The sequence below is a fragment of the Anthonomus grandis genome, chromosome 14, assembly GCF_022605725.1.
Source record: "Anthonomus grandis grandis chromosome 14, icAntGran1.3, whole genome shotgun sequence".
Classification (NCBI taxonomy): domain Eukaryota; kingdom Metazoa; phylum Arthropoda; class Insecta; order Coleoptera; family Curculionidae; genus Anthonomus; species Anthonomus grandis.
In genome coordinates, this window is record NC_065559.1 from 2,290,675 (window position 1) to 2,315,500 (window position 24,826).

A 24,826-nucleotide genomic window follows, 5' to 3' on the forward strand; every position below is an offset into this window, starting at 1 on the left:
TAATTTAATTATTCCAAGCAGTTGGGCCATGAGTTTTTCGTTATGTGCAACATTAATTAATTTATTAATTATTTCTTTCGAATCAGAAGTTCTGGACTTTACAAAGCACAAAAAAATTAAATAAAAACGTAATATATTCAATAATATAAGCTTTGACTTTAGTGACAAATACGATGAAAATTTTAATTTTTATAATATACAAATTAATATTAATATTATATAAATTACGTTAATATGGGTTGTACTAAAAAGTGCACATTAATGAATCGCAGATCATTTAATTAATTACAAAATGCTAATTAATTTTTTATAAAACATATAAAGTTAATGAATTTAAATCTATACTGTTGGGCACCAAAACAGAAATATTTTGTTGCATCCATATACGCGGTTCGCAATTATGTTTTATGCCTTATTTTGATTAGAAAAAAACAACGTTGTTATTATAAAATTAATTATAGGTATAATATCCGTTATTCCTTATTAAGAAGTTAATTTGTATAAATTATGGTTAAGTTTTTTTAAGCGACCAGATCGACTATGTTGGGCGCCAAAAGTGCTAAATTTTCGGTGCAATTGAGATAAAAAAGAAAGTGGTTATATGAATTCCAATTTTTTTTGGCTTATTATTTTTTGATTTATCTCAGGCCATCAAATTCAAATTTCCCTATTTTTTTTAGGCAGTTAAAGACAGTTGCTAAATTGGAGCCTCTGGGACACTTTTTTCCCGTAACAAACCGCATCAATCGGTCCAATGTACATAGGGCATCAAATGAACATAATTCGCCAATTGTAGTGGGAATTTTGCCTGTAAAACTGTCTTGTTGATTCGTTTAGATTTTTACGTAAAGTTACGAGAATTAAATCTAAAACTAGGTCGAAATGTCCATGGTTTAATTATGGACTTATTCAATGGAGTTTCATTGGCATTCAGAAGATGTTTTTTTGAATTGTATAGTAAGAGTCTAATGAATTTTTTTTTTACAAGCCATTACTAGTCCAGGCAGTAACGCCCTAAATTTTTCTTAACAACGAATTTCTCCAAATTGTTCTTCGAGTGAAACAGTACAGGATAACTCGTAGATGGTTGTATTAATGTGGAAACTTCTAATGACCTTTTTAATAAAGAAACTCATCAGCATTCATATAAGACTCACATCAACTATTTGGGGTGCCTTATGAGAAGGTCAAGTAAATAATTTTATATATGCTTGCCCTGTAAATCAAACACTGACGTAAACACTTGCTTGCAGCAATAAATACTAAATCCAAGGATTAAAATAATCGATATAGTCCCTAACTCAACAGGAGAGTGGAGTTGAGTTTATAAATAACTGGGGAATTGGGTTACTGCGGCGACATTATGACGCCCCAATAAAATATTAAACAAATTAAAGTAATTTGTGCATATGTGAACCGTTTTAGATTAGTTCGAAGAGGAAGGAAACGAACAATTAAAACAATATAATAATTTAATTGTTTATTTTCCCAGAGAGAATGCTGGAACAGCTGCCGACAGCGCGTTGTTGACGTGTCTAAAACGTATATTTTTAAATTGTTTTATGCGTTGTTTAAAGTCGAATATAACGCCGTTGACAGTGTAATTAAATTTTACAATGTTTTGAAAGTCAGTTTCGTTTTTTTTTTTTGAATTCGACAAAGCGGATCGGATTTTATGGGAATTTTAGTAGAAGATGCTTGTTTTGCGTTTGATTAAAGAGTTAGATCCACATTGTTGGGCGCCAAATATATGTACAATAAGCGTCAATTTCACAGGAAGACGTGGCCACCACTTAATGCTATGTAATATTTATCTAAGGAAGAAATACTGTATAAGACTGAGTGCCCTGAAGAGAATAAGCCATTGTATTAATACAGTATTCAAGTATTACCATGGACATTTTTGGATTTAAAATTTAAGAAATAAACAGATTCTTTGGCAAATTTTTCTATTAAGAATCGGGTTAAAATCTTTTATTGGGCACCAAGATTTCTAAATCAAATTATGCTTAGGTAATTAATTTATCATTTAAAAGAAACTAGGATTTTATCGGTTATTTAAAATGCTGAAAGTCATGTATCCACAGCGATTCTTAAACTAGATTGGGAAACGTACATTTGGTTTGGAAATTGGGCTTATATGCCAAAAAGGCCTTTAATTAATAATTTATTTGAAAAAATTGTTAAATAATGGAAATCCACACCGTTGGGCTCCAAGAATACTGAAGAAAGTAATGTTTCCGTCATAAGCCTGTGCATGCGTTTAACAATTACGTTTTGTGACTCACTTTGATGAGCGAATATGAATTTATTATTGCCTAATTAATAACAAATATAATATCCGTTATTTTGTAATTAATTTTACATAAAAGATATTTGATAAATTAAAGAAAGTGCACTCAAATCCACACTGTTGGGCGCCAAAAATGCTCAATTCTCTGTATGGTTAATCGTTGCTATTTGAATCTTAGTTTCTTTTTGACTCATTTTGATAATGGAAATTTGTAAACTGATAATTTTATGGTGCTTCAACTACCTGGAAAATATTAATTTTTGCTAAAAATGGGTATTCCCAAGAATCCGGAAAAATGCATGCAAGTTTATGGGACAGTACCATTAGTACCAAGGCCTATTTTAGTACAAGTAGATAGACAAGTACACTTTTCCTTTAATTTCATATAGGAAGCTCCAAATTTGTTCAGTGGCTCTTTAACTTAATGCAGTTCAATCAACTAGAATTTTAATTCCAGTTAAGTATTTAATTTCACTATTCATAGTAATTAAGTAATTTTATTGTTCCTGGCAAGGCAATTGACTCATCATTTTTTCTTTAATTTCAGATAGTTAACTATAAATTTCTTTAGTTGTTCTTTGACTTAAAGCAGTTTGAACCAATTCAATTTCAATTTCATATAGTTTTGTATTATTTTCCTTTAATTTCATGTAGTTTTTTTGCATATAATAAAATATAATATATTTATAAATTCACTAAATACTTTTGGCGCCCAACAGTATGGTTGCAAATTAACCTCTTGTGGTTCCAATAATTTATTATCAATTGAGGGTGACTATATAAGTAATTTTCTTTTTATCCACGTTTCGGTCCAGACTGGGCCATCGTCAGGGTAATATAACAAAAATGTATTCTTTGGAAATATATTTATTTAACGTTAGTAATTTGGAGTAGAACTTATTTGCCAGAGTATTTATTTAATTGGAGAACGTTCAATTGCCTAGAATTAAAACTTGATGAATTCAGTTCTAGTATTAATTTCAGATAATGTTGAGTGTTCGATTTTATTATTCATGATAATCAAATAATTAAATTATTCCAGGCAGTTGAGCCATGGGTTTTTAAATTTTAATGTACTGTAAATATTTCCAATTGAAGAAGAAATTCAGCTTTTAATTCCAGGCAATCCAAGGAGTTAAGAAGTTTTCTTATTCAAAGCAGTTGGCTCTAAGCAGTTGAGAAATTGTTTAAAAATGTTACTGCAAATTACTAACAATAAACCAAAATATCTTTTTCTTATATTACCCTGATAATTGCCTCCTCATCTATGCCATAACGTTGGCCAAAAAAGAAAAAAATAACTCATTGAATTGACAGTAAACTGTTGAAAACCAAAAGGTTAATTTGCAACCACACTGTTGGGCGCCAAGAATATTTCATGCACTCGAGGAATTTTTGTATTATATTCGTCAGAAATAATAAGAAGAAATAAAAATCACCCTTGATTATTAAGCCATAATAATAACCTCAATAAACTTTTTAAATGGCTTCGTGAACCCAAGCGGTAGGTAGTACCTGTCTATTGTTTACCTGGCGTACCGTTTGACTCACCTAATAAAAACGCCATAAAAACGAAACATATGATGACACCGGTTGACTCCATGTCCTTGATTTTCACACTTCAAATAGAAACTGTTCTAATTAACGTTTCATTTTATGATCAAGTACCATTAAAGTGACGAAAACACTCCCGAAAAACGTAGAATCACGCGTACTTATAGCGTACCCTTTCGTAACGCTGTTCCGTTTTCGACTGATCCGTTTGTTCGTTCGTTCGTTCGTACGTTGGCGGAGTGAGTTTTAGTTCTCACTTTCCGTTTCGTAATTCATCCGGACATCTATTGGACGCGTAGCGTCGCCGTCTCGGCGCTGAAATTTCTGTTTTTCTCTTATATGTTACAGGGGTTTTTCTGGAGTGAGCGATTCTTCTGAAAATCATTTATATAAGAACGAAAATCTAAGTTTGGCGTTTTGTTCGTTTCCTTATCTAAATTTCAAATTGCGAACCTAATGTCATGTTAAAAACTCAGATTTATCTTCAATTGTGACTTAAATCAGGTCTGTAAGTTGGAATTTTGTTCTGGAATAAAGGGACATCCATACCACTACTGTAGTAAATTTAGTAGTAGTATTTATTATATATTATCAGATTTTAATTGTAATCCTTTCTCTACGTAACCGCCCTTTAATGTTATCTACGTTTTATCCCTCTGATATGTATTTTTTTTAATTTGACGAGAGAGAACTGCGGACTTATAGATGAATTAAATATAAATCAAAGCGTTGGCTAGAAACAAATAGTTTTCTTTAAAAATTGACCAACACACCCACAAAATACCACTTCTGGTCACAAATTCACAAGAATTTCTAAGAAATATCACTTAAAGACTTGTTTTTAGTTCCAAGCAATTTCGAGTGTTTATTCGTCAGTTCTTCAGGTAGTTAGTTGCCTGCTAATTTTTGCAGTTTTTCCTTGTCTCCCAACAGCTGAAAATTGAAATTTCAATTCCAGGCAATTGAGTGCAAATAAATTCTACCACAAACTAAAGAGAAATACATTTTTGTTATATTACCTGATGATGACCTATAATTAAAGCTGAAAAAAAATTACTAATTCTGCTACCCTCAAATAACAATCAATTCAATTATTGGAAACGCCAAAGGTTAATTTACAACCACACTGTTGGGCGCCAAAAAGTTTTCGTGAACTATTGGTATTCTTTAATTACATACGACAGAAATTTAATTCATTTTTTTAAGCTACATTACTTCATACAAGCCTATAAAATTCCAAGAGATCCAGAATGTTACTCTAAAGTGGCTTTTCAGTGGATAAATAGACTTTTGACCATAAATCGGCGTCAAAAATTCAGATGCAGAAATCCTGGACGATCGTATAAAATGATCTTTCTCTTTGTTGCAGTCTAATAAATACGACAGAAAAGTAAAATTTGCAGGTGATTCAATTACTGTAGGATAAAATAACGCAAAGGAGATCTCAGGTGCGATGCACCCTTAAAGTTTCTTTAATATATTACCGAGCGGTAATTATAAGGGAAGACATTTCCAGGTTCTACGACATTCCTATGAAAAACTGTGAGAATTTTCACATTAAAAAAACACTTTATGATATTTTTTTTGTAATTATGCTACGTTCTAAAAACATCCTAACGCTTGTGGAATTTATTGATTCGAGTAAAACTGTTATAGTTTATTTTATTTTATTGACACCCTGTATAAATAATTAGGTCTATCAGGATAAGGTTTAAAAGATGACAAAATATTGCAGAAACATCCCTAAGATAGGAATATATTAATAAGATATCCTGGAGATATTTATGCAACGCGTTTGTGCTGTGTGGGTTAATGATAAATAATTTACAAACTCTTGGAAAATCTAACAAAACAACGTCAAATATGACAAAAAACATTCAAAAAGTTCCTTGAAGTCATCAAAAGAAATTACGACGAATGCCTGGAATATTTTTTTTATGTTATTTAATTTATTTAATAGTTTTTTTGTAGTAATTTTTGGGTTTTTAGAAACTGGATAAAGTAAAAAAAAATTTTTTTTTCTTCCAGGAATTTGACTTTATACTGTTATTTTTTAAAGGCACATATTGCAGAGATTTAATATTTTTTTTGAAATCCCTGGTAAATATAAAAGATTACGGCTTACAATTAGTTAACAACACAGTTATGTTAAATCCCGGAAAAAAAAATAAAAAATTACACCAATCAAATGCCTGGAAAACGTAAAAAATGACCGTAAGTTCCTTGGAGACAAATGCCTGGAATAAAACGAAAATGTATCTAATATATATAAAAAATAGATGCATTTTATAAACCAGGTATATATTTAATTTCCTGGGAAAATGGATATTTAGAAACCTAAGCAAATAGAAAATTATCACTGAATTTATATAAATATCTATTCGTCTTCAAACAGGTCAATTGATGAACTCAGCTTAATTTTTGGTCATCAATAATATGCATTATTGACCCCATTTAGGATTTAAAACAAAAATCAGAAATGAGTTTCTTTAATAAAAATAAGAAACCCCCTGTATACGAATACAGATTGTTTGTTCTTTGTACGCCCTCATAGGTGAACGGACTCTCTTAAATAGTTTACGATAATATTGATACGATATTTTATTTGATCCGAAACTTTTATCATAAAAATGCTCGTAATCGCATCACCATTACACCGCGATAAGCGTTGATAACGTCCCGAGATACAAATCGATATCAACGAGATCTGTGTGGAAAAACCGAGGAAAGTCGTAAACATACTTCCCCCGGCCGCTTTCTCTTATACAGCGAGAGAGGGGAGCATCCATTAAAATGAATAGGGCTATTCCTTGGAAAAGCATTAAGGGCCAAAGAATTTAGCTTTCCAATCACGTATATAAATACGTGGGGGGTGTTGAAGCTGCCGGGACATATTTCTATTCATTTACTAACGTAGAAATAAATGGGGCGAAGGTACTTCATAAATTATTGCCCGAGATAATTATTATCGGTTTTGTTTGCCATCAGTTTTATATAGAGATGTTGTTTGTTTGGTTGAGAGTCATAAACAGAGTGTCGCCCTGTATATAAATTAAACACAATTGTCATAAATTTAATAAACTTTGATGAAGAGGAGTTTTGAGATCGGGTTTACACTCTATAGAAAGCTTCAAGAGCTGATTAACGTTGGTCTCAGTATAAAGCTCTTTGCATCACTCAGAAGTCTAAAAAACAGTGGTGTTCCTCAAAGAAGTCAATTTAATTAATTAAAATGGTGTGGATATTGCCTAGCATTTAAGTGAAATAAACAAATTAAAGCAGTACTTTTTTTGTCAGCTAATAAATTGATCACAGCACTGAAAATTTGCTTAAAAATTGTACAACCAGTCGTTTGATTTCTCGTTTAATATGATGACCACGGGTCTATATAACGAGAAATAAAATCGAATAAATATAATTTTAATAAAGAAATGTTGTCCCTTTATGATTCTATGTCTTGTAAGTACATGGTACCATAAAAGTGGACTTTTGACCCATAAATCGACCCGAATAAGACATCGCTATAAAATGATCGATTTCGTCTGTAAACGGTGTGAGTACGTCAGAAAAATGACATTTCCAGGTGATTCGGGATGTTTGAAGCGACATAATCCACTGAGTATACGCATAAATCGACATTATGAATGCTAATCTTATTAATTCAGAAAAATCTAAAATTATGAAAAAGTGCCATTTCCAGGTGATCCAGAATATTATAATAAACATTCCTGGAATTTCCCAAAAGGGTTTAAATGTTCAGTAAATATTTTTTAACGCATTTTATTTAATTAACTAATTAAACAAATGAGGTATTTAAGAGATATTCTAAAACTAATATTCCCTTCTCTAAGTGTCTTGGAAGAATATTGATTTAAAGAGTAAATTAATAAAACAACATTCAGTTTATACCTTAAAATGCCGAGGAACTGAATTTATATTTTGTTTTTGCGATATTTTTGGCAGATCCTTGAAATAGACTCATTTCGCCAAAAAAAGAAAATCACTTTTTTATAGGAGAATAATACGAAAATACAGCAAATAAAGACAAGAGGTGAATAAAAACAAAACATACATTTTAAAGACGCGTTTATTGATTAAATAACTTGTCAGATTCCTGGGATATTCCAATATAACGACATCCCAAAACGGTTTGAATTTTCGGTAAACTGCTGGAATATTCTGAGAATGTTTCCGTCACACATTCCTAGGATCCCAGATAATCCAGTTAATTTAAATTACTAAATTGGCGAGGTATATTCCATGGAACATTCTGGATCTCTTAGAATTTTATTAGTATACATAAAAAATTCTTATAATAAATAAATGTAGTGTATAAAACATTCTTGCAGACAGATAAGTGAACTTCTTTAGCACATACTAAAAAAATTCCTTGAATTCACGAAATATTCTTGGCGCCCAACAGTGTGGTAGCAAGTTAACGTCTTGTGTTTTCAATAATTTATTGTCATTTGAGGGTCCCAGAATAAGTTATTTTCTTTTGCCAACGGTTCACTCTAGATTAAGTTATCATCAGGGGAATATAACAAAAATATATTACTCTTCTTTATTGTGTAAAGTAAATTTTATTTGCCGGACTATTTTTAAGTTAAAAAATACAGAATTACCTGGAATTACAATATTAATGGTTCAGTTGCTTGGCCATAAGAAAAAACAGCAAAAATTAGCAGGCAACTACCTGAAGAACTGATGAATAGCCATTCACCTGCTTGGAACTAAAAAAAATACATTTACTACCTAAAATAATGCAATGAACGACTCGACTTCCTAAAATTAGTGATTCAATTGCTTGATATTATCAAAAAAATAAAAAAATCAGTAAGCAACTACCAATAGCATTATTATAAATCATAAATGCTTAAAATATTAAATTACGAGACAGTTTTACCACAACGATAGTGGTAAAACTGTCTCTGATGTGTAATTTGAGTGTCACACTAAAGGTTCCAACTACAGTACTATGCTTGAAATATTAATTTGAATTTGTGGCCTAAAATTTGAAAAAGAAAACTAGAAAAATCCCTCTCAACTGCCTGGAATAATAAAACTCCTTAACTCCCTGGAATAATTCAAATGACTGCCTGAAATTAAAATTGAATCGATTCAACTGCTTCAAGTCAAGGAACAAATGCAGAAATTCGTATTTAACTGAATCATTTGAAATTAAAGAAAAATTCATTACTTACCTGCCTAGAATAGTGCATTTAATTAACTATCATCAATAATAAAGTTATTTACCTGAAATTAAGACTTGAATCCATGATTCAACTTTACATGAAATTAGAGAAAAACCGTAGAAATTAGTAGCTAACTATTTGGAATTAAAGTTTAAATTAAATTGATTCGACTGCAATCTGATATTAAGGAAAAACTTAAAGTTTAACTGTCTAGAATAATAAAAATCACTCAACTTGTACCACCAAAATAAGCCAAGAATAAGGAAAAACATAAAGTTTAATTAATCTCAATACAGTAACAACGTCCGAAGACGGTTTGAATTTTTGGTAAGCCGCTGCAATATTCTGAGAATGTTTCACATTACTTATTAATTATTAAATAAATGGCGTATTTAAGAGAAGGAATTCCAGGAATGTATTATTAGGGTTTTAATTTGAAAAGGAAATGAGTTTTTTACTTCCAGACAGTTGAAGTCCAAAAACCAAGTTATCGCCTTAGGTATCAACTGCCTGGAAGAAATAAGATATTTCTTTTCCAGGCAGTTGAGGCTCAGCGTGTGGTATTTTCTTCCAGGTAACAATTTCGTTACTGTCAACAAATCTGATAGACTTTAACTAACTGCGGTTTCCAGGCAGTCGAAGGTCCCTTTAAAAAAAAAGGTTTTAACTACCTGTAAACAATAAATACTTTATTTCTTCCAAGAAGTTAAATTTAATTAATTTTATAAATGAATTTTCAATTCACTTTATACCTAAAACTAGCCATATAACTGAATGCTTATTTTTTTAAAAATATTTAATTAGACAGACTTGGCATCTTGAATTAGACAGATTGACAAGATGTAAATAAAAAAAAACATACGACTGTAATGATGGCTGATTTATTTATTAAATAACTTGTCACATTCCGGAACGTTCTAAAACGGTTTGAATTTCCGATAAACCACTGGAATATTCTGAGAATGTTTTGGCTACCAAAAGATAATTCGGGTTAATTTAGGTGCCTAAATTGGTGAGGGTTATTTTACAGGTGAAACCCCCCAGAGGTTTATCTAAAATCTGTGCATTGGGGATTATTTAGACAAAATATTCCGGGGATATTGAATGTCTTTAAGAAACGCTTCGTTCCATCTACGTTTATTATTTCCCTGAAACCTCTGCTTTGAATGCCTTTTTAAAAATATTCATGGAATGTTTCCAGAACATTCATAGATTTACTCCGAAATTCTTCTTACATTAGACATCCTTTTTCCTATAATTCCTATTTAATCTATTTTCCAACGTCCTTTCTTAACTCATATATTTAATGCTAAATCTTCAACCCATAACTTATTTTTTATTAAAACGCAACTCGTCGAACATTTTTCGTGCTTCTTTTTTGAGGATTTAGCAGGGGGTAAAAGCCACGCGGCTATACTCGACGAAACCGGAATCGTCCCTTGAATTATTCAAAAATCTTATTTAAATTCACGAGATGTCGTAGGAGTGTCGCATAGAGACAGAGGCGTCAATAACTAAATTTTACATTTTTTCCATTGGGGGAAAACTGATGATCGCTACTAAGAAACAAGACTGACTAAACATTAACATGGTGCTGGTTTAAAATACTGCAATTAAATTATTAAAAGCATAGTTTATTTAAAACGTTTATAAAAGAATTTAGTATTTGTTCTTCTCCTGTCAGTCGTGGTTAAGGAAACAGTGTCTTGTTAAAAGATATGAATCCAAAAATTTAACGTTGCTTCGGTTTATTTACTAAATCATCTTCAGAACTTCAGGAAGTAAAATATGGGAGAAAAAGAAAACAAAAACTAGCGAAACTTAATTCAACTTTAATTAAAACGCACATACAAATATAAGTGTTACTCTTGACCTATGAAAACTAGGGGTTCTTAAAAACTATTCGTCGATCTTTATGCAGTAGTTTCGCTGTCCGCTATCTCCTTTTCAGTTCCGAACTCCTCCTGGTAATTTGTCTGTTAAGGAACTTATTTTTTTTGCTTCGATTTTTAAATGTTAAATGTTACTAGTAATGAATGTACTTTTAGTCTTATTTTGTCATTTGTATTTAGTATTAGAATGAGTTACAATTGGGGTGCCACACATATTTTTAAGTCTTGACTAAATTGTTTACCAAATTAAAAAGCGCTGATTATATTTGAAGTTTGACACTAAAAATAATAAATACTGTAGGTGTATTAGTTTCAACGTGAAGTCTAGTACTGGAGTTTATTAATAAAAAGGATATTTTTTCTCTCTCGATTGACTTCGTTCATGGGACTTGTCTCTGCTGGTGTACTGAGGTGATAAATCCTAAAAAAAGTTTTGTTTATTAAAATTGTGTTGAAGAAAAATGTACAAAATACGGGCTAAACGACATATTATAGGTATTATCTATATAATTAAATCTGACCAATATATTTATGTATTTTTTAACAAATCAAGATTATTGAATCATGCAAAAGCTTTGCATTCATTTGCCATCTTAAGCATAAATAAAATATGAGTATAGTATATACCCGAGCAACACATCATTAAATATAAATTTGTTTAACGACTTTTTGGTATATTTAGCAACCGCATATAGTTACCATATACCTTTATTAGACTGTAGAATATATATCCATACACACATTATGCAGTGTGTGTATAATGTGACCGTAAAGCATGTACTGTTTGTAGTCGATTTTTAAGGTCTGATGATGCTCTTAATATGAGCGAAACACGTGTAACCTACTGAATTAATAAATACTTTTGAGGCCGAGACGTTGTTTAATGACGCGTTTATTACAAGTTCCCTTAAGATTATTGAATCTAGGTCTTTTTGAGAAAATGGACGACTTCTTTCAATGGGAGAAAAATGCTTTTTAAGAAAATTATAGGTGATGAAAAAATCTAGTTTGTGCATCTATACTTTTCTCATCTAATTTTTCATATAACTTTTCCTATAAAAAAATAAAAAACATTATTTTATTTCTCGAAAGCAAGTCTATGAAAATTGCAGTAGTCGTGCCATTTTTTATCGGAAATAAGTAGAAATTTACTTTTTTTAAATAAGTCAATTAGTTTTAAAGAAATTTCAGTTTTTTTTTGGCTTTAGATAATTTCATTATCTAGGTTCAAAAATACAGTTTTTAAATAAAGTCTATTGATATATTAATTAAACTGTATAACTTACAAAAGTGTACAAAAGTGGCATTTAAAAAAATTGACATATCTAGTTTTAACTACATTATTTATCCCAATTTTCTGAATTAAAGCTATGAAAACTACATTTTTCTAAGTAAATTTTTTCCGGGAGCCTGTGTGTTTAAGTGCACTACATTTTGGAATCAAAAATTTGCATTGCAGAGCTAATTTCTCTCAGAAACCTCTTTAAATAAAAATTGAGGTTTAATTTGTTGTTGTCCACTGCATAATTAAAGAGGCTACTAAAAAAACTATAGGAATTCGATGAAACAAAGTTGAATATAATGGCCAAAAAATGGAACGTTCTGGTTAATCTGAAAGTACCACATTCTGCAGCTGGGTGAAACTTATAGAGCCAGGACGTTTAAAAAAGTTCGGCAACTTTACTCCCGATTTAATCATCGTTCTTATTACGCGTATTGAGATCTGAATTGGACTTTATTCGGTAACAGCCCGGTATAAACGCTAAAATAACATTACCCTGGCTTCGGCCTTTCGATGGTGTTTTTCTTTTATCCCAGTCTGTTCGAGTTTTTCTCCATTTTGATGTGATTTTCCTTAAAAAAAAAAAAGACCCCGTTAAATATTATTATTATGCACCCTTTTTGCATCCGACTTACCCTTTTCTTCATCTCGGCGCCGTTTCGTGAAGTCTTGCATCACTTCCTTAAAGGCCTCGTCCATACGATCCTAAAAAAAATCACTTAATTTAGAGTGTTTTTGGTGTTAATAAGAATGTTTGAATTTCGAAATAATCATGGTATAAAACACGAAAAAAATTTAAGTCAAAGTCTTATAAATGCAGTGTCTATTTGTTGGTTGATGTGTTTTAAAGTATTCATATTTTAGTTATTAATAGCTTTTTTTGGTATGCGTCATTGTACTTAAAATAGGTACGTCTTTTCCTGTAAATTACTGTTTAACCATAGCTACCTAGTTTTAATTTAGGATGATGCCGTAACACGAATGCATTTATGTGAGTTTTGAGTTTAATTTTCTCCATGGTATATATCTAAGTCTTTTTGAGATGATAACTGAGGAATACTTCGACGTTCTAACATTGTTTAAAGACTACACAAAATTATATAAAAACATACGCGTTTGCGAGCAACTCTCTTTTCTTTTTTAAGATCCTTCTCTTCGTCGGTGGACTTTTCCTTTCTCGTTCTGGACCGTTCTTTTTTCTCTGCTTTTTCGGCGAAACCGTCCATTAGCGAACCGGACTTGCGCTCCTCGTGTTTACTACTCTGAAAGGAAAACAGCGAATTCGAACGGTGAAAGAATAAATTAAAATCCCGGCATACCTAAAAAAGTTTTACCATGATTAATTATTGTTCATTAGTGACAAAAACAGTTTGGCGAACTTATATGGGAAAAACGTTTATCTGGTGATACTTTATGAACGGTTCACCATATTGTCAGGAGAATCTTGAAAAATGGATAATACATTTTAATGTTCCATTTTTCATTGGAAAATTTAAGGTTTGATGAAGTTTAACTATGGACTAGTTAGAGGTGTTATAAAAGTATTAATTTTAAAATGAGATAATAACGGTATTAAAGGCAGGGTCATGAAAAAATGTTTTGCTTTTATAAGCTAATAAATTGGACTATTTTTTGACTGAATTAAAGAGCAAAACTTAAAATTTTATTTCGACCTTAAGAGCTAATGCTCAAGTTATAGGTTAAAATGCTTATAGTTCGTAAACAAAGACAGTTTGACTATTGACATTTTGTACAGGAGTAACTCGATATTTTTTGAAAAATCTATGGGGGCTTGAAAAAAATTGTTTTTTTTGAAAAAGGTGATTTTTCCATTAAACACCCATAAGGTACCTATAACTCAGAAACCAAGATAGTTTGACTATTGAAATTTTGTACAGGGGTGGATCAATATAATTGATTCGACACCTATTTTAGCATTTTTCAAAAAACCTACAGAGAATTGAAAAAAACCTGATTTCTTGGTTAAGGTGATTTTTTTTCCTAAACACCCATGAACTACCTATAACTCATAAATCAAAATAGTTTGACTATTGAAATTTTGTACGGGGGTTGATCAATATAATTGATTCGACACCTATTTTAGCATTTTTCAAAAAACTTACAGAGAACTGAAAAAAACCTGATTTCTTGGTGAAGGTGATTTTTTTCCCTAAACACCTATAAAGTACCTATAACTCGTAAACCAAGACAGTTTGACTATTGACATTTTGTACAGGAGTGACTCGATATAATTGACTAGACAGCTATTTCAGCATTTTTTGAATCACCTATGGGAGGTTGAAAAAAAAATTATTTTTTGGAAAAAGGTGATTTTTTCCATTAAACACCCATAAACTACCTATAACTCATCATAAACCAAGACAGTTTAACTATTAACTACTTACTTTAACTACTTAATTAAACATCTATTTCAGGATTTTTTAAAAAACTTACAGAGGGTTAAAAAAATTGATCTTTTTTGGAGAAAGGTGATTTTTCCCATTAAACACCCATAAAGTGCCTAGAACTCATAAACCAGAACGGTTTGACTATTGAAATTTTGTACAGGGGTGGTTCGATATATTTTATTAGACACCTATTTCATAATTTTTTCAAAAACCTACAGAGAGTTGAAAAAAATTGATTTTTTCTGAGAAGGTGACCCATGAAATCTATACACAACAATTTCATTGAAATGCAATAATATAAATCTAAAAAAAAAACATAACTAACCACAAAAACGACCCCTCCAGTTATAAATCCAATTAGTTATGCTTCCTTTCGAACGTTCCAAACCACTTACCTGACAAAGTAACGAATCTTAATTATTTTTCTAGGGCCGATCGGGATCCAGGGAAGATTGGGCCGTAACACTCTCGAAAATGTAAAGGAACCACCGTTGATTCTATTGCTATATTACTCTTCATATCTGGAGACAGACTGCTAAGGTCAAAAACAATTCTGGATGATGAAGATGACGTCACGGGAATACACTACAGCTTCGTTCAACTTCTCTGAAGGCGTTCTGTTTTATGGCAGGTCAGTTTTCTTAGGCAGAAGGTGCATTTTTTTTTCTGTTGTTTCTCTCTGAGTCAATTGGTTTCTTGTTTGCATATATTTTACTGTCTGCATAAATACGGTTATACATCTTTCTTTATTCTTTATACATAAGTTAGCCTTGTGAAATAAGATGATCTATTCTGTTCTTGCTCTCTTTAAGACCATAATCGTATCTGGCTAAATATCTTAGGTAAACAATTACTTATTTGTTGTATGGGTTATGCGGAATCTTTAGGGAACGATTTTGCACTTTTTGTACGTCTTCATGGGCCTTTTGCTGCATTCGTTGATCATTACATCCCTAATTACATTACTCGGAAAAGCAATGAGATAATTTACATGCTGCCTTCATTTCAGTAAACTGGAATAACATTTCTCATCTCTGGAATATCCTTGGAACATTTGCTTTGGCTCGTAGCGGAACTTTAAACACACACATCACGATTTGACGGCGAGAGAAACATAGAAAGAGAGAGAGAGAGAAAACGAGAGAGAAACATTGTGGAAAATCGCGCACTTTTATTAACTTCTTGTCGGTTTAAATTAAAGCGAGTCCTTGCGTTGTGGTGGTTGTGCAGGCGAGACGCAGCCCAATCTCCCATTGGAGGCGCGGAAGGTTCAGTCCCTGAAACGTCAACCAACGTCGCTATTTTACACCGATACTAACCTTGCTGGATGATTCCAGTTTTCTGCGTTTTAAATCTGAAATAAAACAAGAATGTCAGTATTACCGGATAATTCAAGATTCCTGGACTATTTTCGATTAAGACTAGAAGAATGGTATTTTGAGTTTACGTTACCTTACCCGAATTTTGTACTCGAAATTCGATAGAGGACCATTAAGAAATGATGTAAAAAAGCGTTTTTTTTTTTAAATATTTTCACGAACATCTTGGCTCTTATTTGACGCACATAAGCAAAAAACATGCTAGTTTTTTTCATTATGGAATTACCTACATTTTTATACACATAATTATTTTATTACACTGATAAATAAAAAAAATAGGTTAAAATATTAAGTCAATTATCTGGTATTTAAATTGCCGAATTTGTCAACGAGTCAAAAACTGTCATGAAAAATTGAGCATTTGTTTTAATTTACGTTCAATGTGCACGTCTACGTTTATTGTTCATAAAAATTCGAGTTTATTATCTTTATTTTGAAAACTTTCTTTTAGGCTAAATTTAAGGGAAAAATATATAAGTGTATTTTTGAGAGAAAAATCAAATAATAGTTAAGCACAGTACAATAGGTCAATTTTTGCTTAATCAATGGAATACTTTATTTATATAAGTGTCAAAGATTACAATTTAATTTTTTTCATGCACTTTTTGATCATTACCACACTATCAAACAAATTGTTCAGAATGTTGCTCAATCTTCTTTTATTGGTAACTTAGCTGGAAAATTTACCCTAGAAATACCTAAAAACTGTGATTTCTTTAAAAATAATGTCAACTGAATGATTCCTCGGCAAAGCCTCTTAGTACATTTTGTTACAATTGTTCACAAAAACGATATAACTTCGACATGAATCCTCAACTGAAGTTTCACGTGGAATTACCTAAAAGAAGTCTACAGTCAATTACATCTGCTGCTCTACAGTTAGCAATAAAATCAATCGTCGGCTTCTGTGTAGAAAAAAAAGGTCGAACTTTTGTAGAAGACTTCATCATTGCCAAGGGAACAATACGCTCATTTTTTTCAAATTTAACATCTTCGTAACAACTTCCAATTTTATCGCACATAATTGTTAAACCTATAGTAGCTGTATTGTGCCAGTTTAGTGCAGTAAAATGCGGTCGAAAGACGCTTATTTATCGATTTTTTTTGAAGGTATAACCAGATCAAATCTATACTATCTTATTAGGCATGTTTATTGGCATCTGAAATCGAGTTTTACGACATCGCTAGGGTGACCTAATTTTTTTTTCATATTTAAAAAACCTCAAAAATCGCGGTAATTTTGAAACTCAACTTTTTGACACATAACTCGCTCTATCTCAAAAACCGCTCTACCTACTAAAATGATTTTTTTTAAATTTTGAAACGCATCTCTTTGCGCACATATTGCAATAGAAATACGCTCATTTATCGATTTTTTTTTGAAGCTATAACCAGATCAAATCTATACTATCTTATTAGGCATGTTTATTGGCATCTGAAATCGAGTTTTACGACATCGCTAGGGTGACCTAATTTTTTTTTTCATATTTAAAAAACCTCAAAAATCGCGGTAAATTTGAAACTCAACTTTTTGACACATAACTCGCTCTATCTCAAAAACCGCTCTACCTACTAAAATGATTTTTTTTAAATTTTGAAACGCATCTCTTTGCGCACATATTGCAATAGAAATAGTGTTTTTTTTTGTTTATCAAAAAATTTAAAAAATGTGCTGATCACCGTTTATTGAGAGACTCTTTTCAGCAATCGAAAAACTTTTTTATTTGAAGGAATTTTACCATACAGTCTGTGAAGAAAATATAGCAGACACATTAAAAAAGTTTAAAAAAAAACTGCAACCATTTATCTCTAATAGATCTTGAGTTATCGATTTTTCAATTCGGGGTTCCAATCGCAGGAACACTTTCGAGGTTGTCCTGCGGCAACTTTCTACTAACCGCGCGCACTGCAAGTACGCTTTACTAGGTATTTATTATATTGAAATTTTTAATTTGAAACACCTATTTATTTGAACAGTTGATACCCCAAAATTCGAAAAATTGGCATGCACAATATTTTTAAATGCGTCTAGTATACAAATAAACCGGCGCGGCATCCCGGCAATCCTGCGCACTCCGTTTCGTTGAGATTAGTGGCGAGTCGAAAAAATATAAATGTGCTTTTTTAGTTTTCATTAGTTACCTTTCATGTTAGTTGTTTTTATGACTTCTTGCGTTGTTTTACGAAAATAATATTAAAAATAAGAATCAAAGACGATTAATGTGCGCATATAGTATATAGTGAATAGGCCTGGAGACAATACTTCAGGCAGCAGAAAAAAGAAAGGACACTTGTGGGAAAAAATTATTGGAAATGAAAAAGGAGATTTTGGATGGTAGGATTAAATTTAAATTGCATGTTGCCTGTAGAAAAACCTATACGAGTACCCCAAATATTGGACTCCTATATTAACCACGAAAGAACCTGTACCGGAAAATCTTCGAAGTGCTCTATCAATTTGCTGTTCCGACAGAGGCTGCACCACCCGATGTGTTTGTGTAACACATGGCTTGAAATGTTGCTGCCAATGCAAATGCAAATCGTGCAGCAATAAAATGAATTTTGAAAATGAAATATCTGATTCGGAATCGGAAATGTACTAAATTTTGGAAAGTAAAAAACTAATGTAACGAGTGCCTTTTATTTATGAAGAAAAGTTTTACATGCAGCACGGGCATGGGAGCAAACCTTTCATAAGAACTACCCTCATTTCGATTTATCCTCAGAACGCCACTCCGACTATTTTTTTTTCATTTTCTTAGAATTTGTTTCCCTTGTCAACCCTATTTTCTGCCTTTTATTTAATCCAAATCCTAATTAAAATCGTATTACATCGAAATCACTAACCGGCACGTCAGACAGAAACGTACTACAGTAAACTGAACAGACTGTTACAGTAGTAAAAAGTGCAGTTAAATTAAGTACAGTACAATAAAGTACAGTTAGTAAAAAGAAGAAATTGTCTGTGACTACACCCCGCGGTGAGTGGAATAAATCCCTTTTCAGTTGGCGCGCGATCACTTGCGATTTGAGCTTCGAATTCAAAAATCGATAACTCGGGACACCCTAGCGATGTCGTAGAACTCGGTTTCAGATGCCCAGTAATATTCCCAATAATTTAGTATAGGACTTATCTGGTTATACCTCGAAAAAAAAAACGCGAGAATTCGAGCCGGTTTTTACTCTGCTAGTTTATTCTAATATCAGCAACAACTCCACTGTTGATCGATATTATTCTATTCCTTTCGAAAAAAGGTGGATGGTTTTTAAACCAATGCTTTATCGTGCATCTACATATTATTCTGTTGTCTTAAATTGATATCCAACAAATTCTTCTACAACTACAAAGATTCAATATCAAAAAGACCTGCTGTCGATTTTAAAGCTTGTTCTGCTATTTTTGTGCTGCTTCGTTTTCTTGAAACAACATTTGCAATTAGTTATTTTAGTCAATTTTAAAATTGTTATACGTTTGAACACTGGAAAATTTTAATACTCTTAGATATGTAACTAATACTAAATAATAAGCAATGCACAAGAGTCTAATCTGATTGGATATATTTACTAGGACTTTGCAAATGACATTAATAAGAGGTATCAGGTTTCTTAATTAAACTTAATGATTTAATTCAATGAACAACTAAAAAACAAAATGTGCATGGTCTAGAGCTGATTCACAGTAGTTAGCTCTATCTGTGTCTGTAAATGCTTATTTTTTGGTCAAATGTGTTCAGGAACTAATATTTTTCCTACGTCGGTATTTTAAAGAAAACCAATCTTGTATAAAAATGGAATTAACAATGGAAACAAAAAATTAGAGAAAACTTGAATGTCATTGATGGATGAAATTGGGATTTACTGTCTGTATGAAATTAATTAGTTTGTAATTATTTTCAATAGTATACAGAATTGCGGGGAAGTATAGAATTATTAGTTCCATCTATATGTTCATCATAGTAAGGTACTATTCTGTAATAACCAGATCTCTGCAATACCTTAGGACTGCTATGGTGTACATGCAATTTCGTACTTATGTAATGACGGTTGTAATCAAATAACGCGTGTGCGTCTGAGTATTTTTCAGAGTGATATAAGTAAAATAGAGTTGTAGAGTGCCAGTTGTTTTATTGCATTCCCAGTAAATCAATAAGAAGTATCCAACAAAGGACAGGCACACAAGCATATTTAGCAGAAAAATCACAAGGCACAACGCTGCATCTCTAGTTCAGTTCTTATTTCCGATGGACAATCACCAATGAAATTATCATATTATTAAGAGTTTAATAAATATATTATCTACCAGAAATTAATCTACATTTTTAATTTAATCATGATTTATATATTAAGTGAAACCTACTAAATAAACTAGACCATAACAAGATTTCAATATATAACGGAAAACTCGCTTTGATGAATAAAAGAGATATACACTAAAATTTCACTAATAAAAAAATTAAAAAACCGGATTTTAATGACTTTTTAGTATTGCATCGATTTTGATCATTTTTATCGATTTTACCGAATTTTAGGTCGTTTTATTGTCATCATTTTTTCATATCGAACCTACAAAAGTTCAAACGGACTTGTTATTGTACAGCGGTCAATAAAATTGAATTTTTCACCCTGTGGAAAAACTTCACAACCAAATAATGATTTTTTTGTTGCCTTTTTAAGCAAGATCTTAACTTGTTTTTTTTTATCTGTATTCTTAAAGTAAAGGCACTGGCTTAAAGGAAACAATGCAATAATGCTTTAGTAATATTGATTATTAAATTATAATTATAAGCGTTAAAATGTAAAAAAAATTAGTTAAAAAGTTTAAACCTTAATATTTTTCTGTTTATCAGTGCGGCAAATAAAAACCGAGCTCTATCGAATTTCGTATAGTAATAAATCTGGGCCTCGTAACGCCAATTGAGAACATTTTTGATGACGATTTTACTTTTGTGTGCAGAATGTTATTAAAAATTATTTCCTTTAAAATGAAATCAGAAAGTATTAATACAAAATACAAATAGTTATTTTAATATTCCCAGGAAAAATAAACAAGACTTGATAAGTTACCAGATTTAACTGTGTCCTGGGAAAATCTTTACTAGAAGTAGACGTCATACTAAAATAGATCCAGAATCGCAAACAAATCAATATAAATATTAAATAAATTGTATAAAACAAAATTTGGTATAACATCAAAACTTCTTCTAATTACTCTATTTATAGTACATATTAACATATGTATATAAAAACCACTTGGTCTGTAACTAGTTAGGTTGTATAAGTACGTAGTTAAATTATAATATATTGATTTTGTTCTTTTCATTTCTTGGACATGTAAATATTATGAGAAAAAATCCTGCATTATATTTGTAAAATGTAAAATTAGCAATAATAATCCAATTATTTGAGATTTAATGAATTTTCTACTTAAAAAAAGGGGATATTCATTATATTACTTATGCATATCGTAACATCCCCTATGGCACATCGACACATGATTTTTATTATTAAAACAAAGAGTAGCATTTACTAAATTTCACAATTCCCAAATATTTAACGATTCTGGAACGTTCTCTATGGGTGAATGTGCAAAATGTATCGATTAATTTACCTCTATCTGGCTCAGGGTCTTGCTCGTACTTCGCCAAAGTGACCGAAGACCCGCCACTATCTCGATCTGCGCCTTTGTGATGGTGCGCACCTCGCTCCTCGTAGAAGCGACTCGACTGTCTCTCCGCTGATGAATATCGCTCGTCTTTTGGACTTTTTAGTTCCACTATGAACCTTTCCTCCTGAAATACCAATAAACAGTTAAAACGTTTAACCGAAATTAAAAAGCTTTTTTAAGGTTACTTTGGCTTCGGCACTTCGCCTGTTTCTATCTTCGCTAGCCTCCCGTTCTTTCTCTTTTTTGATCTCCTTTTCTAGTTCGCTTATTATGCGTTTCTCTTCTCGTCGGCTCATTTTCTCTTTCGTTTCATCTCTGTTGGGTGGTTTTTCGTCTTTGTCCAGGTTTCTGAATAAGAAGAAAGAGATCTTGAATCTAAATATTTTGAAAACCCATGTGAAGATTCTATTGATTTTAGTTTCATATGAAACCTAATGAGTTTATTTATCAAAAAGGTCCTTAAGTAAATTGAAACTTTTGGGAGTTATTGAGTAGTAAAGAAAGCTTGATTTAGTCGAAGGCTTCACAAAAAATCTCTCAATATATTGAAAATGCATGCAACGATTTTATTAATTTTAGTTTTATATGATAGCATGGGGCGGCACGAGTAAAACCATCCTGCCACCTCGTGTGATTACCCAGAAATATCTTCTGAAGGTAATGTTTAATAAAACCAAAATTATATTCCTCGGATATTTTATTTAGGGAAAGTAAACTGTTGCAAGTAAATCAAATTTACTTGAAAGCTGTTGTGTGTGGCTCCTGTGTGAAAATCCGCAGTACTTGCATTTTATATGTCATAATCATCAGATTACAAAATAGGGAAGTCTTTATCTCAAACAATTCTCTAAAACAACTTGTTGTTTTTATTCCCGATAACGGGTAATTTTTGTTTTATTTGGTGAACGTATATGTTTTTTGTAATGTTCTGTATCTGATGATGGCTGTTTACACAGCCGAAATGCATAATACATTTACCTAAGTCACCTACATACATTTTGTAATCTTTATATACACATTCTCCTACAAAATATGGACTTCTATTCAACTCATAATCAGAACCCTATACAAGCTTTAAATAAAACTATCCCAAAGACCTCAAAGGCTAAATGTCAAAGAAGTTTAACATATACCACAGCCAAAACCTATAATCAACTTCTTGTAGAACTCAAAAATAAACCCTATAACAAAATGAAACGTAAAATCCACAACTGGATATTGGATAATAACGTCACTTGGTTAGTATGATGATGGTTTCTGATTTTTTCCCCTAAATTCATTTTATTGTTAATTTTTGAATTGTTTTATTTTTTAAATTAATTAATTTGGATAAATAGGAACCTCACACACGTAATTTTAAAATACCATTGTGCATTCGATACTTTTAGCAGTTCAGTAGTTGTTATTTTATAATGTATGAATGTATTATCTGCTGAATAAATTATTAAATATTAAATGAAAACATGTGAGTTACTATACCAAAAACGTATTTTACAAGTTCCCTTGTATGTTCAACCATTTTGGATTTACTAAGTAGTTTCTCAAAAAAAGTGAAAAAATCTTGATATTGTCAAAAGCTTCACAAGAATCTAAATATTTTGAAAACTCCTGTATCGATTTTATTGATTATAAAAAGCTACAAGGGTGGTCATAGTCTCGAACTTAAATTACGATTAACGATTGATTGGTAACACGCGTTTCGCCCCTAAAGGCATCATCAAACCTGATCGAGAGTTTCTAAAATCTACATTCTGAAAGACAGCAAACAGGTTATAGTCAAAATAAACCCTTCGATATGGTACTTATTTACGGTAAATTTTTTCCAATTAATTCAATGGTAAAATTGGATTTAAATTCCGGGCATCCAATTTCCCAAAAAATCAAGATTTAAGTAAAAATCAAAATAAACCCATCCATATGGTACCTACTTGTTTTCGACTAACTTTTTCCTATTAATTCAATGGTAAAATTAGATTGTTATTCTTATTAGCAGATTTCCCAAAAAAATCAAAATAACTCCATTCAAACATACTCGAATAACTAATCAAACGATTTAATTGATTTTAGCTTCATATGAAAGCTGATGAGTTTCTGTACCAAAAAGTTTCCTTGTAAATTCAGCCATTTTGGAGTTATTAGGTAGTTTTTGAATAAAGAGAAAAAATCTTAATATTGTCAAGGGCTTTACTAAAATCTAATTATTTCGAAAACTAATCAATCGATTTTATTTATTTAACTTTAATATGGGAGCTGATGAGTTTGTTTACAAAAAAGATCCTTAGAAGTTTCCTGGTAAATACAGCCATTTTGGAGTTATTCAGTAGTTGTTAAAATAAAGTGAAAAAAATCTTGTTCCGGTCAAAGGCTTTACAAAAATCTGAACATTTTGAAAACTCATCAAACGATTTTAATGATTTCAGTGTCATACAAAAGCCTATGAGTTCCTTTACGAAAAACGTCTTTACAAGTTTCCTTCTAAATCCAACCACTTTGGAGTTATAAAGCAATTTTTAATGGATTAAAAAAATCTTGACATTATCAAGGGCTTCACAAAAATCCCAATAATTTAATAACTTCTGAATCATTTTTATTCATTTTCATTTCATATGAAAGCTGTTGAATCACTCTACCAAAAAGGCCTCTACAACTATCCTTGTAAATTCAACCGTTATGGAGTTAACGAGTAATTCATTAATAGATTGAATAATTTAACTTACATATATTCGATGTTGCCGCTACTCGATTTAGACGATTTCGTATTCTCCTCTGAGTTTCGGCCCATTCTCTTATCATCTTTGGAAACTACAAAATATCCAGTTTAATGCATCCTATGCTCCTATCATATAAACGAACAATCAAATAATACCTTTGGTATCTCCGTTTTGTTTGCCAACATCCTTGTTCGCCGCCTGATCTGAATCCACGTTAGTTTTCGGCTAAAATAACAAGGCAATTCAGGCAAGTTTAATAAAGAAAAATAGAAATGTACCTTATCCTTTTCCACGGGTATATGAAAATCTCCTTCCTTCATCATTTGACCGGCGTTCAGTCTCTGCTTCAGTTGACCCAAATAACTGCTCGACAAAGTAAACAGGTCTTGCCGCTTGTTTTTCTCTTCTTCGCGCACTTTTTCAATTCGTTTTTCGAGAAACTGAGCT

The 24,826-nt window shown here is 31.4% G+C and overlaps 2 protein-coding genes across 3 annotated transcripts in view; both read right to left on the reverse strand.

Moving 5' to 3' along the window:
* LOC126744715 (fasciclin-2-like) overlaps nt 1–4,092 on the reverse strand; it is a 34,352-nt gene extending 30,260 nt beyond the window's left edge. For both annotated transcript variants that reach the window (XM_050452254.1, XM_050452253.1), the window contains exon 1: nt 3,845–4,092. In XM_050452254.1, coding sequence (XP_050308211.1) covers nt 3,845–3,896 — 52 coding nt within the window. In that variant the 5' untranslated portion in view covers nt 3,897–4,092. The remainder of the gene's footprint in view (nt 1–3,844) is intronic.
* A 6,766-nt stretch (nt 4,093–10,858) lies between these two features.
* Nucleotides 10,859–24,826, reverse strand: part of LOC126744511 (THO complex subunit 2) — a 30,198-nt gene continuing 16,230 nt past the window's right edge. The window contains exons 19-29 of the mRNA XM_050451947.1: nt 24,658–24,824; nt 24,535–24,604; nt 24,386–24,470; nt 21,854–22,016; nt 21,612–21,792; nt 15,944–15,978; nt 13,329–13,478; nt 12,852–12,921; nt 12,712–12,788; nt 11,291–11,355; nt 10,859–11,009 (exon numbers count right to left, since the gene is read on the reverse strand). Coding sequence (XP_050307904.1) covers nt 10,979–11,009; nt 11,291–11,355; nt 12,712–12,788; nt 12,852–12,921; nt 13,329–13,478; nt 15,944–15,978; nt 21,612–21,792; nt 21,854–22,016; nt 24,386–24,470; nt 24,535–24,604; nt 24,658–24,824 — 1,094 coding nt within the window. The 3' untranslated portion in view covers nt 10,859–10,978. The remainder of the gene's footprint in view (nt 11,010–11,290; nt 11,356–12,711; nt 12,789–12,851; nt 12,922–13,328; nt 13,479–15,943; nt 15,979–21,611; nt 21,793–21,853; nt 22,017–24,385; nt 24,471–24,534; nt 24,605–24,657; nt 24,825–24,826) is intronic.